Source organism: Stegodyphus dumicola, chromosome 1 (genome assembly GCF_044657685.1).
Source record: "Stegodyphus dumicola isolate Sdum_Otavi_A_Nest chromosome 1, ASM4465768v1".
Lineage (NCBI taxonomy): Eukaryota > Metazoa > Arthropoda > Arachnida > Araneae > Eresidae > Stegodyphus > Stegodyphus dumicola.
In genome coordinates this window covers 246,481,553-246,501,444 of record NC_140768.1, presented here as the reverse complement: position 1 = coordinate 246,501,444, position 19,892 = coordinate 246,481,553, and the positions used below count along the sequence as shown (strand labels likewise).

The 19,892-nt window shown below is 36.6% G+C and overlaps 1 protein-coding gene and 1 long non-coding RNA gene across 2 annotated transcripts; one reads left to right on the top strand and one right to left on the bottom strand.

Annotated features, from left to right (window-relative positions):
- The first annotated feature begins 5,994 nt into the window (after positions 1 to 5,994).
- On the top strand, positions 5,995 to 7,345 carry LOC118195101 (uncharacterized). Its single transcript, XM_085810227.1, has 5 exons — positions 5,995 to 6,105; positions 6,207 to 6,254; positions 6,351 to 6,431; positions 6,531 to 6,587; positions 6,677 to 7,345. The coding sequence occupies exons 1-5, from the start codon at positions 6,073 to 6,075 to the stop codon at positions 7,343 to 7,345; spliced, it is 888 nt and encodes a 295-aa protein (XP_085666353.1). The 5' UTR covers positions 5,995 to 6,072.
- A 3,128-nt stretch (positions 7,346 to 10,473) lies between these two features.
- On the bottom strand, positions 10,474 to 12,398 carry LOC146999526 (uncharacterized). The gene is made up of 3 exons (XR_015039794.1): positions 11,772 to 12,398; positions 11,446 to 11,588; positions 10,474 to 11,350 (listed from the first exon to the last, which is right to left on the bottom strand). It is a non-coding gene; the product is annotated as an uncharacterized LOC146999526 (long non-coding RNA).
- Between the last annotated feature and the right edge of the window lie 7,494 nt (positions 12,399 to 19,892).

Sequence of the window (19,892 nt, the reverse complement as noted above, 5' to 3'; positions counted from 1 at the left end):
AAGTATCTGAAAACTGTATATAGTTGAGCTATAGAAATATACTGCGGCCCGCCAGTGGCTGAGTGGTAAAATTGCTGAACATGTTGTGTAGCGAATTTAATATAATTAAGTGATTCATAAAAATCAAAATTTTAATTTGTAATTATTCAAAATTTGTTCTACACAACAAGTTTGGTTATATTCTTTTATTTGGCTTATTAATTCTAGTGTAATCTATTTTGGCTATTCGAGTTTACGCGAACTGCGTCTTCAATCTTGTACACTCAGACAATGGATATAGGTGAATTTTTCATGTAATAAACTCAGTTTTTCATGTTAAAAATTAATTTGATTTCTTAGTATTTAATATCATTAGTTGCAGAAAAATTAGCTCTTTAATTTGACATAACTTTCGTTTTCTTAACTTTAATTGCATTTTAGTTATGAGCTTTAATTAATAGTTTTTTTTCCGTTTTCTTTGTGATTTCTCTTTTGGGGGAAGAAAGTGCCCTTTTCCTATAAAATAGTCGTTTTGTCAAGTTTCAGCGTTCCTTCGTTGGGACTGCTTACAGGGTTGTTGAAATTCCAAGTTTTCTCCCTTCACTAGGCATGGTTATTTGGCGACGGCTTGGCGACTTAGAATTTCCGTTGGGGTTTCAAAGTGGTGGCTTTGGCGAGTTTGCTAACATGAAGGAATGGTGTAGTTGCAACTGGTTTAACTATTGGCGTGGAGTGAGTTGTGCCAAGTTGGCAGTCCGGCGCTCTCCCTTTTAACGGGTTCTTTTGTGGGACGAGGACACTTTTTGACTTTTTTCGCTTATAACACTTTTGAGCCGCGAATTAAGATGTTCTCAGGGGATTAGAGGCGCGTGCTCTGTGAGCCGGCAAAAAGGAAGAAATGGCGGAGTTACTCCCGCGTGATCTACGGGGCTCTTGCCCTCGAAAGAAAAATGCTACAAATTAATTTCATCAGCCCTATTTTCATCTGCATAAATTTTTTTCCCCTGCGTTTACTATCCATAAGTTTCAAATGTTCTATCTGCTGTGAATACCCACATGAAATAGTTTAACAACGGCTTATGTCTAACACTCAGTGATCTTCAGACTAAACCAAAATCTCGTCAAACTGATGACCTGTTGCAGAGCCATCTTCAAGGATGCTATTGCTGAAAATTGTCGATAACCTGCTCCAGTCCTAGTCCTTAAGGAGTCAAGAATTCTTCCAACTAAATTTTCTTCAACCGAGGTCAATGCTGGTGACGCTTCTACTTCAAGAAATTCAATGAAAATAGTCTCCATAGAACTTTCTACAATCCATCTGAGTTTTAAGTGATTTTTACGCTTATACTTCAAGAAATTCAATGACAATAGTTTTCATGGAACTTTTCTACAAGCCATCTGAGTTTGAAGTGATTTTTACGCTTATACTTCAAGAAATTCAATGACAATAGTTTTCATGGAACTTTTCTACAAGCCATCTAAGTTTGAAGTGATTTTTACGCTTATACTTCAAGAAATTCAATGACAATAGTTTCCATAGAACTTTCTGCAAGCCATCAGGGTTTTAAGTTGTGACTTGTTAAATTAAGAAATTCTTCTTTGACCACCTTACCAACCAGGCCTCCTAGAAGCGACAGCTAAGTGATTTTATATTTTTTTCTCAATAGTTAATGGTTGATTTATTTTATTATACACTATTTCTTCTGTATTTAAGAAATTTTTTTTCTTGTTATAGATAACTTAATTAGAATGGCTAGGGAAATATATTATTAGTTAAATAATTAAATTAAAGCAGAAATTTTTTTTTTATCGTTAAGATTTTTGTATCAGGTGCAATTAATTGGGTTTCATTACTACGTTGTTGGAATAAGTTGTCTGTTAAGATGTAAAGCCTGTTTTTATTTTTAAATATTTTACCCGGTTTATTCTCTCATCTCAAAACTCAAAATTAAAATGTGCAATAAAAAATTAGTATCATTCCGGTTTATTCTCTCATCTCAAAACTCAAAAATTAAAATGTGCAATAAGAAATTAGTATCATTTTGTTTGCGTAACTAAGTTCATAAATGCTTATTCTGTGTGGAATGCTCTTGCAAAGTGTAAATTGTTAAATATTATTTTCTTTTTTTCTCCTCGGGGAGGGTATGTTATTCTATTATACAATGTAAATGATTATGCTTACCAGTATGAATTCAATATAATGCTTAATATTGCATAATGTTTTGAAGGAAAATTGTGAGTTTATTTTGTCAAAGAATACCTTTTATTTTATTCAATTATTTCTCCTAACTGGTTAAAATTTTTCTAAAATATAAATTGCTTAAGAGTTAAATAAATAATCATTTCTACTGGATCAGTCAATGGTATGTCTGGCCCCTAGTCTGGACACCGTCGAGATAAAAGAACGGGTCGTTTTTTGCGATCTACTCGACAGAGAGCGAGTCTGGTGTCATCGTCTCGATCATTACAGAGATCGACGCGTCGGAAATTTTTCCGTCAGCTAGACAGCTGCCGTTTATGTTTCTGACTGTCGTTTTAGAGCTAAACTGAGGACGGCGTTGGTCACGGATTGTTTTTGGAAGTGTACGTAATAGATATTTTAATTTCTTAAGATTTGTGAAAAACTCGAGTATTTCGCCATAGAAATAACGCATTTGATGCTACATTATTTATTTATTCTACATTACCAATGCCTTAATTCAATTTTAGTAAAAGTAATATATTTGGTATTTTCCTATTTCACATATAAAGAAGGGGTGCATACTTTTAATTTAAAATTGTAATTTTTAAACTAATGTATATATTAATGTACTTAACTTCATGATTTGATGAGTAATTTATAAATTTATAAATTTTATGTTTTAAATTGGTTAATGTATATTATTGTATGTATATTATTGTTTATATTATATATTATTGTATATATTATATATTATTGTATATATATTATTGTTATATTATATATATTATTGTTTAATGTATTTCATTCTACTTTTATTTTAATTTGTAGTGTATAAAAATGTAATACATTAGATATGCATTAAAGAATCTGCAGTATATAACTCAAACTATGCACATCCTAAATTCAACATTTACATTAAATTGCTTTGAGTTAAAAAATTTATTTAAGTAGTTTTAACTGTACCGATATCAATGTCAATTTCCAATAGTTTTTATATTCTCCTGTATAAGACAAGTTAAATTCCTATATAATTTTCGGTTAAACTAAATTCTTGTAAATAATATAATGCATGATTTATAATTAGTTATCAGATTTTTTAATGTGGTCTACTTTTAGATATTACATCAGTTTCCTGTATTTTATTCAGATCTAAAAAGTGCTTGGTTTGGGCTTTATGTAATTACGGCAAAGCCTCGAGGTCTATCTGCCTTAAGTGAGAGTTGCCTTCGTGGAGGACGTTCTAAGGAAAACTAGCTCGTATACATGGAGAAAACCCCAAAAACGTCCATGCAGCCAGCCCGTTTGCAGGATTCCAACCTTGTACCGAACTTCCAGTGTTCAGCGATTTTACCGCTCGGCCGCTGGCGGGATCGATTTAAAAAGAGTATAAATAGGAATATGTGCTGCAATTTCTTTCACTGCATCTGTTAATGTATTTATAATATAGTTATATATGTGGGGAAAGGCAACGACCATAGTTGATAACACACATTTATTACTATTTACAAATATAGATTACATTCGGGTTACAATTAATGAAAATGGTATACGAGCGATCGAGCGACGTCTGCTCCGCTCGCCAGCTAATCCTCGTCTTCTTCCGAAGGCGGGAAACACATGCTGACGCAATGCATACGTCATACAGTAGGGGATTAGGGAATATCATGACATAACGTTTCCCACATTCGGCCATCATGACCGGACAGGCGACCTCGCCTGAAGCAACATAGTATATCATCAAATTAAAAAAAAAATTATAATATAGTAACATAGGTATGAAAAAAAATAATCCGTAGATACAAAGCTGAGTATACTTACACAAATGGAGCAAAAAAATAGATTAAACACACCACAGCAGTTAACTAAAAATAAAAAGAACATTAGTATGACAAAATGAATTAAAAAGTTGATATGAGGAAAAAAAATTATTAGAAAGTTCTCAGGTGTCATCTGTCCAAACTCAGGAGGACCTATAATGCTGACAGTTGAATAAAAATCAAATGATACGTTAAATATTGTTGGACCAGGGCTTCATGTATTCAGCACAAGTGGATGTTTTGGATGGTCCGTCGAAAATGCACATTTTTCCACATCATATGTGTCATTTTGTTTGAGCCTGATGACTTTATAAGGTCCGAGAAATTTCTGTTTGAGTTTTAGACCAGGGCCAAACTGAGTTCGTTTGATAGCCACAAGGTCATGAAGTTGAAATTTTTGTGCCTGTTTTCGTCGCAAATTATAAGAACGGCGATTTTCGTCTTGCACTTTAGAGATTTGCTGTTTTGCGTCCTTACGGAGATCGTCACGTTGCTGAATGAATGCAGATTTGATCTCCTCGTCGATTAGAGCAGCGATGTTTATGTCGTTTTGCGATTTCATTTTAGTCCCAAAGAGAAGTTCAAAGGGCGTGGAATTGATGCTACGTTGAAAAGTTGAATTAATAATTTGTTGCACGGCGGGAACATGGCGGTACCTTTGCTCAGGGTTGGTTATGGAGAGTTTAGAAAGGACAGCAATAATAATGGAGTTCAAACGCTCAACTTGACCGTTCGATCGTGGGAGGCCAACTGTAATAAGAACGTGCTTTATTCTCTGTGTGTCACAATAGTTTGCAAATGCAGTGGATTTGAATGCAGGGCCTCGATCAGAGATAATCCGTGAAGGATTTCCGAAGACTGATCTTTGAGATTCCAGCCGACTGATAACTTCATCTGCATCTGTAGACTTTGTCGGATAAAGCCACACGAATTTAGTAAACGAGTCTATAACTGCCAAAATATGTTTGTATTTCTTTGATGTGGTGGCAAGGGGACCTAGGTGGTCTATATGGTACGTGTGCAAGGGTGCGTCGTCTTTCTCAATGGGTTGCAGTAGTCCATCTTGTTTGCCACGCTTTCGATTATTGAGGATGCATGGGATGCAGTTATGGATACACCGCTCAATTTTTTCTTTCAGATTTGGGATAAAATATTCGCTGTTTAAAAGTTCTTGAGTGCGGATTACGGCGAAGTGGCCTCGTTCGTGAGCTGCTTTAATGACATTAGTAGTAACCGGAGGTAACCGTGCTACGGAAGTGACGTCACAGAAAAGGGGCGTGGTCGCCGCCATCTTGAATCACGTGACAACCGGAAATGACGTAGATGGAAGGAATGACGTAGACGGAATGACATCCTCAAAGTTTCGTTTTGATTCTGTGGCAACGATTTTATGTCTCAAAGTTTTTATTTTTTGTGGCATCGACAACTATTTTTTAGGTTTTGTGGCAACGAACTCTTGAACTACGTGTTTGGAATGACATCACTTTTAATTAATTATTTTTAATTATTTGACATGTGATTAATATTATTTTGTTATTTGATTAATTTTTAATACGTCATTAATTTTAACTTTTTAATTATTAACTATTATTTTTAACTATTTAGTACATCATTATTTTACTTATTACCTTTAATGAATTTTTGTGGAAATTAATATTATTTTCCCTGAATTTTAAAAGTAACTCCGCGGCTGAGATTCGAACTCGCTGTCTCTGGGATGGGAGTCTAGCGCTTTACCGCTCGGCTAAGCTCTTCATGTTATCAAACCTGTTATTTTTGCGTTTGGAGCAAAAATCACCATGACGTCATAGGCTGGGGGGGAACAGGTAAACGTCATCTCTTTCACGTTGCAGTCTGTCGAAACCGCTTCACGCTTTCTGCATCCGCCGTGGCGAACGTATACAATCTTAACAACCAATCAGCATTCCGCTAACAATATCTATCTTATTTCAGCCAAGCAGCGTGTTTGTTTCTTATATATCGCCTATAAATTCGCTAGCTTTGACGATTTCATCATTTCTACTCTGATTCTTGCTGAGTGAACGTCATTTTGATTCTGTCATTTTCCTGCGCCATTTCGTTTTCTTGTACACGATGTCTGCTAAACGAACTTATTCTGCATCTAATGTAAGTATTTTTTCGCTTGTACTTAATGTCTAGATTACTATTTTAAACACGAATTTTATTTCTTTTTGAATCTTTTATTTATTTAAATTTTTAATTGCCAGGTCCTGTTTGAAGATCCTGACTTTCCTTTTCGGGACTCAGATGACGATGTAAGTTTTTACACGTATTTTTAACGCACTTTTTTATTTAACGTATTTTATTACTATTTGAATGTATTTTAAACGTATTTTATTTTATTTTGATAGTTAATCGATGAAGTGGATCAGATTTTTCTGGAAAATCCTATGGATCTACCCTTGTATTATCAAGTGGGCTCCGGATTTGAGGTAAATATTTAAGTATATCTTTATTTAAGTATTTCAGCATTTTTAGATTTTATTAGAATATTTTTTCTCAGTATTAAAAATGCATTTATTTATTTTTAGACTTCTCCGTCATCAGCTCGTGGGTCTGTTTTTATGGCTGGTTCCGATGAACGTTCGGTGTGTATTTTTCTTTTTTGCATGATTTATTAAAATAATGTCTTTTTGAAAATGTTTCATTATTACTGAAACTTATTTTTATTTTTCAGATCGATGAGGCGATTGTGCTCGAAGAAAAGTCTCGTCGCCGAAACCATAAATATCAGGCCGAGGAGATTACCTTCCGAGCTAGTATAGATATGGAACGGCTGCCTCAGAACGTACAACGCATCCCGATGGTCCGAATTCCGGACACCGTCCGGGAACTGTTTGAGCAGCTCATTCGCCGAACGACAACTAATCTGGGTCCCTCGGACCTCATCCGATTTTGTATCCAAGCAGAAGGGCTGGATAAACCGATAAGTACTTCCCTCATGACAGTTTCGACTTTAACAGTGGAAAAGATTCTGGCTGCCGTGATGAAAGTTATGCAGTCGAAAGACAAAATTGAGCTAGATTCAGGATTCGCGGTGGATGTCATCACCATCAGACGACCTGTGGGTGCCGGAGGAAATCGGAGAGTCATCAATATCTCCATAGACAGATTGAGAAAACAGTCTATTTTGTCTATTCCGTACGATGAGGAAGGACTGTGCTGTGCCAAAGCCATTGTGTATGCCCTCGCACATTTGAAAAAAGATACGAGTGCCATCAATGCCATGAGAAATCGCAGTCGGCCAGCTCTTGTGAACAGGGCCAAGGAACTCCATGTGGCCGCAAATGTGCCTCTAGGTCCCTGTGCAATCGGCCAATCATATCGACCGAAGCACTCAGTTTAAACAATTCTGCTCGTTGGTTGAATCCTTCATTCGGCTGAGTGTCTTGAATATCAAAAACATTCAGACGTCCTGCTGTATCTTTGAAAAACAATTCTGATGACAGTTGAGACATTTTCGTATCAAAACCATGATTCAATAATTTTTCTATCATGGCTCTGTAAGGATACGTGTTATTACTGGTGGAAACGAGTCTTTCATTTAAGCTAATATCCACTTGAGAAAACATAGAATGTAAAAAGAGATTGACAGGTCCCACTTTACTTTCAGCCGTGATTGGCTTGCCATCATTTTTTAAAATTTTCACTTTGACGTAGAGTTGTGTCTGTGATAAGTCTAGGTAGTCGTCTCCGCTTCCAGAAACATTGAATTCAACAGGACTTCCTTCCGACACATTGGCTAATGGATGAAATTCAACCCACTGACCTTTTTCTATCACTGTTTGAGTGGGAGGTAACGAAAATAAATCCAGTTCGGATTTTGCGCATTCCGGAGAATCTTTTACCAGAAAAGCCATTACGAGTCAAAAATATCACGTCGTTGCACCTTCCTGGCTTTAGACGAAATGAAGTGTTTGGGGGTTTTGCGCTTCCTTTTAAACCTTCCGTGACCAATCATCTCGTCTGCTTTCTGAACTGCTTTCCTCGCTAATTTTTTGCCAGCTTCTTTAGATCTGGTTTTGAGGGAGACTTTAAAATTTTCTCCCGACAATACGTCGTTTGCAATTTGTGTTCCAGTCCGCAAAGCTTCTTTTCCGACTGTTTTGGCTCCACTCATCAAAAACGGCATAGCACTGCGAAACAGCTTTGCAAAAAATCCACCAATACCATAACCTTTCTGTAAAATGGTTCCTTGATAGTAAGGTAATCCATTTCCAGTTTGAGCTAAATAATAATCTTCAAATTTTTTCGTGCAACACGTATAAGGCACTCGCATATTTGATGCTTCTAATCTTGCATACACAATCCAAATGAAATCAATTTGCAGATGAAGGCTTCTTTTATAGAATTTGTCTCAGACGAAAATGCAACACAAGAAATACTTTGCCTCTTTCGAATGGTACTAAATCTCCAGAGTGAAGTCTTATGTCAATATGTATAGTCTGAAAATGTTGACGGATAACTGGCAAGTAAAAGGGCCGGGGGTAATGAGCGTTTATGATGTCTCCGTCATTTCCTTCTACGGTGACAATTTTTAACAACGGGGCTTGTACATCTCCCACAATTTGAGGTTCTACGAGATCGCAATACACATACATGACAGGAAAAGATACTTTGGGATCGGCTACAAAAGGACTTTGTTCCAATCCTTTGTAAACACCCGGCTCGAACCCTAGAAGCTCCGCTAATCCTTCGTGAAGAATGACTTTGCAGTTTTCGTCGGTCTTAATGGTCATTTTTTTCGTAACAGGATGGTAACTGAATTCAATCTTATTTTTTTGAGAAGGTATTTTCATGGCTTTTAATAAATCTGGTATCGTTTCATAACATCCTGGAGGCACTCTTCGACCTTCCAATTTTCCATCACCTAAATCAAATCCAAATAAATTATTGTCTTTTCGGACGTTATACCATGTGTGAGGGTAAATAAAGTCCACAAGAGATAACTCCCACTGACTATTTAAATCCATCGGAGTAGGAAGCTGAGTGGTAAATTGTGATATTTTGTTGTCTGGAAAAAAACGCATGGAGCTGTCGCTGATCAGTGTGATAAAGAAAGACATGTTTCGTTCAAATGACAGAGAAGCAGAATTTACGGGCCTTTTATACCCTTCTCACATCATCCACCCAAGCATTGAAGCTTTCGGGGTACCCCTGAAATTTCACAAAATATTCTATTTTCCCGCGACGTTTCCTCTTTTTTAAAACTTTTTCTACGGGATAATAACCAGAGTCCGAAACCTTTTGAAGTTCTTGTTTGTAAAAAGTTCCTTGTATAACTTCTCCTGCTAGATCTTTCAGTTTATAGACAACAGGAATCCGTCGAATAATTTTATAGATTGTAAAAATTTTTCGTGTCCAGTTTTGTTCGTATCCTTTCTCAAAGAGCATTTTTTCTCGGCTGATGCGTACCGTGTCTCCAATCTTTAAATCTGAAGAAATAGGGTTTTGTACTGGTTGCTGACTATACAGCGTTTTCCAAATTTTTTCTTGATTTTGTAATATAACGGATACAGGTTCTGTCTTAATACTGCGATGCCATGTATGGTTATAACTGGATATCAATTTATCAATCACATCAATGTACTTTCGTGTATTCATTTCGGTAAAGTATTTCCACATTTTTGTTTTTAGAGTTCGATTAAATCGTTCTACGACAGAAGCTTTGGTTGTATTATGTGTCGTGAAAAAGCGAACGTTTCTTTTTTTCAAAAAATTTTGAACTTGTTTATTGGTAAACTCTTTCCCTGCATCTGTTTGTAATGATTCGGGTGTACGTTCCGAAAATATCTTTCCGAAAGCGGATTGGATGGACACGGATGTTTTATCTTTGAGAGGGATAGCCCAAGCGTATTTCGAAAGGATGTCTATACAGGTCAGCAAATATTTATATCCATCATTAAAAGAGGCCAGGGATTGCATATCCACTAAATCAGTTTGAAATTGCTCGTTTAAGCCTCCTACGATGACTCTGTTCCTGGGAAACTTGTGCCTCAAAGGCTTGTGCAAAGTATAAGAATCCTTGGTTTACAACCATTTCTGGATGTCTTTTGTTTTTAGGCGACCTTTTAAAGCACGATGCAAAGCAGCAACACCCCCGAAACTTGCGGGGACCTGTGGATCCCGATAGGTCTGAGACAGAGCTGCGTTCATTGCAACAGTTGTTATGATCTAAACGTACACTGATATTTATTTATATATATTTAACTAGAACAGATAAAAAATACCCTAGTTTCACCTATATAAAGATTTTAGAAAATAGGCCTAAAAAACAAGAGAGAGAAAATGAATGCTACTTAACATCTCAAAGGTTGAACAAGTAATGATATATATGTTTAAGAATAACCATATTTATATTCTATAAAAATCAATAGGTTTGTATTCAATAGGTATTTTTAAAATTTATGTAAGTAATCATTACAGATTAATTCTTTTAAATAAGGTCTGAACCTGGAGACAGTCATGAGATCGTTGTAAAATAAAATAACATTTATTGAGCATCCTAATTATTTTACAAATATTCATAGTATTCAATACCTAAGACACCATTGATAGTACAAAATGTGTTTCTTACTTCATCGAGTACATGGTTTAAACACACAGATTTTAAAAAGTCCTTGGTAATGTAGTGAGCAGGTTTCACTAACATTAAATAGGGTTCTTCACCCCAAATGTTTCCATAAAATTGCCTGGCAATGTCAACAGCATTGAATCTCAGAGCAATGGCATTCACAGTTTCTGTTTTATGAACGAGTTCTTCACAGTCTTTCAGCTGGGGATATTTCAGTTCGTCTTGTTGATTAAGAAGTTCTTCAAGTGACGTCTTTAGAATGGTTTGAAGTCGCGCTCTTCCCATAGAAATGTCAAAGGATTGGGGTAGATTTTCCTCTCTGACAGGTTCGTCGGATACGCTTTCGTAGGCTTCACAAAAGTTCATGTTTTGATAAACGAGGTTGGTGACAATATCGCTGATACGGCTAAAGTTGGACATCAGTTCTTCCCACTGCGTCGTTGTAATGCTGAGGCTACTTTTTTCATCTCCTGTCGAAGAGAGTTGCTTCAAAGTGAAGTGGGAATCTTTATACGTGACCACAAAATTCTTGGGCAATTCCAGATTCAGTGTCAGCAGGTCTGGTTCCTCCACTGTCATGTTGGTTGCGAGAACATTCAAACACCATGGCTCAAAATTTACTCCTCGTCTTGTCGGATAGTAAGCTTTACCATATTTGGCATACTCTCGGATGTGCACAGTCACTTTTCCCTTGTAAATGCTGGGTCCCACAAAGACATTGTCTCCCATGTGAGTGAGCTCCTCTGGAATAGCGTCTTCGGTGAAGAGTCCTTTGCGCTGAAAAAAAAATTAAAACAGTTAGTATATAATACATAAAAATGGGGTCACATACAATATCAACTTTAATATATAAGATTTTCGCAAATACGTACTTTTTTCTCGAAATGGGATGTTTCTTCTGCTTTTCTTTTGATACAAGAGCTAACTGATTCATTGGGAACATCTGGGTGCGGTTTTCATGGCTCAACACTTTATCGTTCAAAGGCATAGGTTCATTCTCAAATAGGTTTTCCATCTGAAAAAAAGTAAAGACAAATTAAGCACATATTGCAAATTCAACTCTTTTTTAAGTATAAAAGTATTTAAGTATAAAAATATTTTAAGTATAAAGTATTTTAAGTATAAAGTATTTTAAGTATAAAGTAAGTATTTAAAGATTAAAAATCTAAAAACAGTAACTTTTCAAAACGTTACTTACTTCTTTGTTGTTTCGTGCCTGATCCATTCGAAGCAGTGAAGAAAGATTTTCGAAGCAAAAGCAGGTACGTACACTCAGGGCGACAGGCAGGAAAGAAATGCGGAACGTTGCTCGGGATAAACTTATCGGGTAGGAACTCTTTATTTCATCTCAACGGTGATTGGTTAAGAGACGGTGAGGTCATATTTCAAAGAATCTGATTGGTTCACAGAAAAGTATCCATACACCTTAGCGGAGGCATACAAAGGTGTGATACGGCAGACGCCATTTTGTAAAACAACATGCCCCAACAAGAAATGGATGATGTCATTCCAAACACGTGGTTCAAGAGTTCGTTGCCACAAAACCTAAAAATATATATTCAATGCCACAAAAAATAAAAACTTTGAGACATAAAATCGTTGCCACAGAATCAAAACGAAACTTTGAGGATGCCATTCCGTCTACGTCATTCCTTCCATCTACGTCATTTCCGGTTGTCACGTGATTCAAGATGGCGGCGACCACGCCCCTTTTCTGTGACGTCACTTCCGTAGCACGGTTACCTCCGGTTACTACTGACATTTGCCGGCATATCCTCAGGCACCACAAGTAAGTCAATGCCGTTGACGTTTTTGTACAGGAGATTGTTCTTAACGAGAAAGTTATCATACGAAGGCGTCATTTGAAGGAGTGCTTTAATAGCCGTAATATGCGCGTCGGTTTCTTGTGCTTTGCGAAATTGGAGAAGGACACTGTCTTGGATAGTCATGCAAGATAGACTGCGACTGAGGGCATCCACGTGAGCCATCTTTGAGCCGGTACGGTGCTCAATTTCGTAGTCAAAATCTTGGAGATATAAAACCCATCGGGCTATTCTCGAATTGAGTTCCTTTTTATTTAAAGTTTGTACAAAAGCGTTGCAGTCAGTGATAATTTTAAAATGTGAACCAAGGACGTAAATACGGAACTTTTTTAAAGCTTCAACAATTGCAAGGACTTCGAGTTCATAACTGGTGTATTTACGCTCATTGTCCGATGTTTTCTTTGACATGTAGTAGACAGGGTGAAAGCTGTTATCGTTCATAGATTTTTGTAGTAGGACTGCCCCCAAGCCATCAATGGATGCGTCGGTATGAATTTCGATAGGACTCTTTTGATTAAAAATACTTAAAACTGGTTGTTGAGAAAGCAAATATTTTAATCTGTGAAATGCGGCTTTCTGATCAGCATGAAATTGAAAGGGGTGTGTCCTTACGAAGGAGATCACTAAGGGGTTTTGCAATGCTAGAATATGAGGGGATGAATTTCCTAAAATATCCCGTGAGACCGAGAAAGCGTTGGACGTCTTTCGTACTCTTAGGTTCGGGGCAGTTAATTACAGATTTTGTTTTCGAAGGGGAAGGAAAAAGTTTACCACCTTCGACGATATGTCCAAGAAATTCGATTTTTTTGTGAAGAAATTGACATTTACGAAAATTAACTTCTAGACCATATTCACTAGCAACTTTTGAGTACTTGGTTGAGACGATGAATGGCCTCATTTTCATTTTTGGCGGGAATAACTACATCATCCATGTAGGGTAAAACATAACCTTTGACAATTAAATCACGAAAAACGTAATTTATAAAGCGCTGGAATACTGAAGGGCAATTTGAAAGACCAAATGGCATTCGAAGAAACTGGAATTGTCCGTTGTGAGTTACAAAAGCTGTATATGGTTTACTTTCGTCCGCTACTGGCACATGAAAAAAGCCGTTACGTAGGTCAAGAGTACTAAAAATTTGCGCGTCTTGAAGTTTATCCAAAATGTCATCAATAAGAGGAAGAGGAAAATGATCCTTAGTTAAAAGTCGATTAAGTTTCCTATAATCGATGCAAACACGGGGTGTACCGTCTTTTTTACGCACCACGAGAACTTGACTGGCATATGGAGATGAACAAGGTTCAATAATTTTAAGTTTCAACCATTCATTTATTTGTTTGTCAACAATTTCCCGTTCAACAAAAGGAAGGCATCTAGGAGGGTGAAAAATCGGTTTATCATCGGATAGAGTGATATTAAGTTTAATATCTATTGTCTTTGTTTTATTTGGGATATAAGAATTCAGCAAACGTTCTGCCGCAGCACGAGTTTCTTTGGAAACATTTGAACCAATATCAAAAGCTGGAACATCGTCATTTATTGCAAAAATGAAAGATTCAGGAGCAGTTTCAAAGCATTGCTCTGGAGGCTTTGAAAAATATATACCGTCTGGTGTAATAGTTAATTTAGCATTTTTAATTACGTCACATCCTACAATAAGAGAAAATTGCATAGAATGATTTGGAACAACTCTAATATTAGCCGGAAAGTCCTGATTATCAATGTTGATAATGGTTTGAAAATAGCCAATAATAGGAATTTTCGAGAATCCGAAACCAGTTAACACTCCAGAATTATTTGAAAGTGGTGGGGTACCAAGTTGAATCCATGTGTTTTCGTTCAGTAATGTGACCTCACTTCCAGTGTCAATTAATCCAGAAACTGTGCTATTGAGTATAACGACAGTTTTACACATATTACCGTGAGAGGTTTGTACTGTATTTACTTTGGCAGGTGGAGTGGAAGTCTCATTTGATGTAGTGGGGCGGCAATCCATAGATTTATGTCCAAAACGACAACAAGTTAGACACTTTGGACCAAGAGAACGATTAAGACAGGACCGTGAGAGGTGTCCGACCTCATTGCAGTTAAAACAAGTTTGTGGTTTAGTTTTAGATGGACCAGTATTATTAAATTTCGTGTCGTGTTGTTGGTCTGAATTTTTTCGTCCAGTACCACGTCTGGGGCCATTATTCGTATTTTTAAAATTTGATGGATGAGAGATATTTGTATGTCTAGTCGTAACTACAGATTCATAAGTGCGTAGCTTTTCCTTGAATTCAGAATATGATTTTGCACCGTAGAGAATAATTTTATCGGATGGGGTACAACTAGTATTCCTTGAATGGTATACTGAATGACAGAAGCCTCGTCGATAACACCGTCACCACGATTCGCAATTTCGCGCATTGCGATAAAATATTGCAAAGAGCTTTCATTCGAGCGCATTTTTCTTCTTTCGAGTTGTTTATGAATTTCAATAGACGTAATTTTATCGGAGAACTTATTAAGTAATACTGTTTTAAACATGTCGTATGAATTGAGATTCCGTTGTGAAAACAAAAAAGTTTTAGCAGTACCCACAACAAGTCGTTTCGCAAAAACTAATTTTTGCTGGTCGGTAAGATTTGGGAATAATTGGAAATTATCCTCTATATCGTTGAAAAAAGCACGGACTGAATAGGAATCATTGCCTGAAAAGTTTCTGCAAGTGTTTGAAAGATCTCTCAAAATAAACCATAAATCATGACTCATCTCGCGAATCTCGGTGTTCGCCGTCATATAAACACCGGAGCTACTCGAATTCAAATTTATTACTTCCGCGTCAGAAGAAACAACGCGATTTGGGCTTGGCGCCGTGGAGGGAGGGGAAGGGGGAACAGAAGAACTTAGACCTACAGGCGTCGGTGCAATGTCGGTGTTTGAAATTGAATGATCGTCATCGGATAAAAAACTAACATCTAGGGAATTGTAAAAATCCGTCAGATTAGTGAGCGCATGAAAAATTTTTTCACAATAAACATCTTTATTAGTGGAAGCTTCCAAATGCAATAAATTCGCCACTGATATAAAATCTGATAAAGAGAAATCTTTTAATAGAAGTTCTTTATGTTTTGCCAAATCGAAACTGTCCGGGAACGCGGCAAAATTTCGCATTCTCTTTCGCGAAGAATGATCAAAATCGGAATATCCGAGCACGGTATTAAATAATTTAATAACTCGTGTTGTGCCATATTTAAGAGAATTCGCTATCAATGGGATATCACCTAATTTTAGGGCCATAGTTCTTTAAACAGTAAAATAGGACAATATGAATATGAAATAGGGTATGTATGAATGAGAATTAAACAGTATAAACATAGCTTAAAATCGTAATACTAATAAATTATGAACGAATTAGGGAAAAATGGGCCTACCTAACTTCGGGGCAGTCCTTATAATCCAATATATATCTTGGCCAAGCCAATGTAATCCAAAATCGAATTTCGATTTAACGTCCAAAATCAGAAGAACGGTTAAGTAGCATGTAACGTCATTCACATATGTCGTCCAGCTTGAAGAATATTAAATCGTCATAAAGGCACGTCTTCATTCACATACGTCGTCTGGCTTGAAGAAGAATATTAAATCGTCATAAAGGCACATCTTGCCTTTGTTAGCTTTCTGTCTTTAGTGATTGCTGGTGTCTAGGGTTCGATTATAACGCATGCACAAAAGGCACGGTCGAGCCCCCAAAATGTGGGGAAAGGCAACGACCATAGTTAATAACACACATTTATTACTATTTACAAATATAGATTACATTAGGGTTACAATTAATGAAAATGGTATACGAGCGATCGAGCGACGTCTGCTCCGCTCGCCAGCTAATCCTCGTCTTCTTCCGAAGGCGGGAAACACATGCTGACGCAATGCATACGTCATACAGTAGGGGATTAGGGAATATCATGACATAATGTTTCCCACATATATATATATATATATTTATTTATTTAAAACAGATTTTGTGTGCCTTAAAATTTTATGCTTCTGGAAGTAACCAATGATATATTGGTAATGACGCCCGTTCGCGGGATTCGAACCTCGGACCTCACTACAAGTATTCGGAGATTTTACCGCTCGGCCACTAGTGAGATCGACTTAAAAAGAGCATAAATAAGAATATGTACAGCAATTTCCTTTCACTGCATATGTTAATATATATATGTAGTATATATATATGTTTGTGTGTGTGCAAGATGACACGCGTACGCGATGCGATATTTCAATTATTTGACTTATGACGTTGTTGCATAACCTTTTCAGACAAAATAATGTATTTTAATCATAAAATTTCTGTTAACAAATAGTTACAAACATGTAACCTTTTAGAAAATTTCCTTTTTGAAAAAGATCATACGTAAAATAATCATCCTCAGTAATAAACACGTGCGAAACAGTCCTTTTGACAACAAACTACCCCCTTTCCTTGAGCCTCGAGCAATGTAGAGGTGAGATAGACTGGTTGCTATGCAATAAACGTCACTTCCGCACGGAATTTCCACTTCATTTTCCGCCGACGGAATTTGAAGGGGCCAGACTCGCTCTTCCTTCTGCTGTCGAGTGGAAAGAGAATCTCGACTGGTTTTCCGATATCGATCTCGACCGGTGTCCAGACTAGACTCCTTAATTTGTGCTCATGTCTTTCACCAGTCCACTACTTAGTTTTATTTCAGGGTTAATCCGGTTAATACACAACGCAAAATGATTTTTTTTGCATTAGGTTATAGGTCAAGAAGTTAGGAAAATCATGTGTTATTGTGTCTCTTTAAAAGGCACATAACAAACACTGTTAGTTCGGTACCGATTTCAATCCCGGCGAACGGGATGACTGTATGGGTGTTTTCATTGTTTTCCCCATATGTAACTTGTGTGTTGTAAAGAAAGAAGTAGAGGGCGCTGCTTGGCAGTAGCGTAATGCATGTAAGTAGAAACGAAATGTCGTTTGATTAGGCAACATGATTTCTGTGAAGGTAGTCCGCCTAACAATAGGACAGTTGTAAATATGTAAATATAACGAATAATAAATAGCATTAGAAAAACTGAACCCTCGGATGTTTTGTACTTGCTCTACGGGCCGCCATGGATAAATGCAGGTTCGTCACAATGGTGCATCGGCCGGGAATGTTTGGATTTGTTAAAGTGATCTTCACGAGGAAGTATGTGTCCAGACCATGCCCTAGGTAAGAGCATGATTATTATTAAACTTTGAACGTGTTTGATTTGAATTTTGATAATTTGCAGTCTTGGGTACATTTGTGTATTAACGCGAAATAATGGCAGAACTAGATAGATTAAAACGAAAGAGAACCGCATTGAGAACGGTAGTATCTAAACTATTAAAGAAAGTCGAGGATAGCTTAGCAAAGAAAGATACAGATGAATTATGCGAAGTGCATGAATTATTAATAGAAAAGAAAAGTAATTTGAAAGAATTAGACGGGGCAATTCATTCCGTAATTGAGATAGATTCTCTAGAAGCGGATGTAGTTAGTTCTGAGGAATATCAGGAAAAATGTTCTCGAGCTATTAAACGAATTAATCGAATGTTGGAAGAGGATAAAATAAGTATTAAAGATCCTGAACAAAACTTGGTTAGACTGCAAAATGTACAAAGTACGGTAAAACTTCCAAAACTAGTTTTAGAGAAATATTCAGGTGATCCTGAAAAATTTACGGAGTTTTGGAACAGTTACGAAAGCACTATAGACAAAAACGAAAGTCTTAGTAAGATAGAAAAATTCGCATACTTGAAAACATTACTTAAAGGTGCCGCGAGTAATGTAGTATCTTCATTAGAATTAAATGCAAAAAATTACGATGAGAGTATAAAAACTTTGAAGGATAGATTCGGGAAAAAAGAAATAATAATTAGTCAATTCATGAACAAACTGTTAAATTTAGAACCAGTAAGGAATTCAAATAATATTAAAGCTTTACGTAGGTTATATGATGAAATCGAAATTGCAGTTCGGAATTTGGAAGCGCAAGGAGTTACGAAAGGTTCATTTGGTCAATTATTAATACCTGTGTTGTTAAAAGCTATTCCAGAAGAGTTCGTTCTGGAATTTAATCGAAGGAAAAACCCAAATGAAGAAATTAATGTTTCAGACTTGTTGGACTTCATAAAGCGGGAAATTGAATGTCGTGAAGCGTCGAGTTTATTGACGCGAGATAAAAGAAATTCCTTGCCTCCACGTTTCGAACATGCTAAGTCTGATTATAAAAAAATTCACAGAAGTGTACCTACGGCTGCCAGTTTCAATGCTGTTGATAATCGTGCATGCATCTTCTGCGAAAAGTCCCATAATTCATTTTCTTGTGATAAAAGCATTAAAGAAAAATTGTGTAAGTTACGTACTGAAAATAGATGCTTTATTTGTTTTCGAAAATATCACATTTGGAAATCGTGCAGAAATAAAACTAACTGCTTAAAATGCGGGTTTAAGTCGCATCATGAGTCACTATGTACGAGTAGTTCAAATCGTAACAAAGCGCGAACGGCTTCAAATCAAAACATAAAAGAATTGTGCGAAAGCTCGCGAGATAATTCAGTAGATGAAACACAAAACTCCCCGAAAGAACACACGCTTTCTGTTGTTCCTTGTGATAAATCATTGAAGAAAAATGCTTTATTGCAAACCTGTTCAGTGTTAGCTCATTATGACGGAAAGTCAAGAGTTAACTAATTTAATTTTCGATTGTGGTGCTACACGAAGTTTTGTTCATATTAGTGTAGTTAAGAAATTAAACTTAAAATTTGTTGGAGAAGAAACATTGTCTATTTATTCTTTCGGAATGAAATACGCAGTACCTAAAACATATAAGGTTGTCGAATTCTGTGTTTCGGATGCGAATCAAAAGAACAAAATAAAAATCAGCTGTCTCGTCACTGACGCCATAACGGCTGCGCATATGACCAAGCCGTCAAAACAAACACTAAAAATGATGAATGAGTGCGGATTGCGAATCGTTTGTTTATGTAAAGGAAGCGTTGGAATTCTAATAGGTGTGGATTATTACTGGAAGATGGTAAGGGGGGAAAAGATTCAATTAGGAAAGGAAATTTATGCGATTTCTACTATGTTTGGATGGGTCCCAGTTGGCCTTCAAGATAAAGAGAGCGAAATAGTATCTCAAAACACGGCAATAGTAAACCTTTCTTCTTGCGTAACTGATTCATTGCGATCGTTATGGACTTTAGATTTGCTGGGTCTTACCGATGACTCAGCGATTTCTAACGAGGTGAGAGAAATGATTCACAGCTTTGAAAAGGAAATACGGGTAGAAGGTAATAGGTACTATGTCAGTTTATTATGGAAATCGGAAGCAGGGCAGTTAGAAATAATTTCGGAGTAGCATTAAGACGATTTGAAAGTCTTAAAAATAGGCTTATTAGGAATTCTGAGATTTATCAGCAGTATAAATTCGTAATTGAAGAGCAAATGAAGGAGGG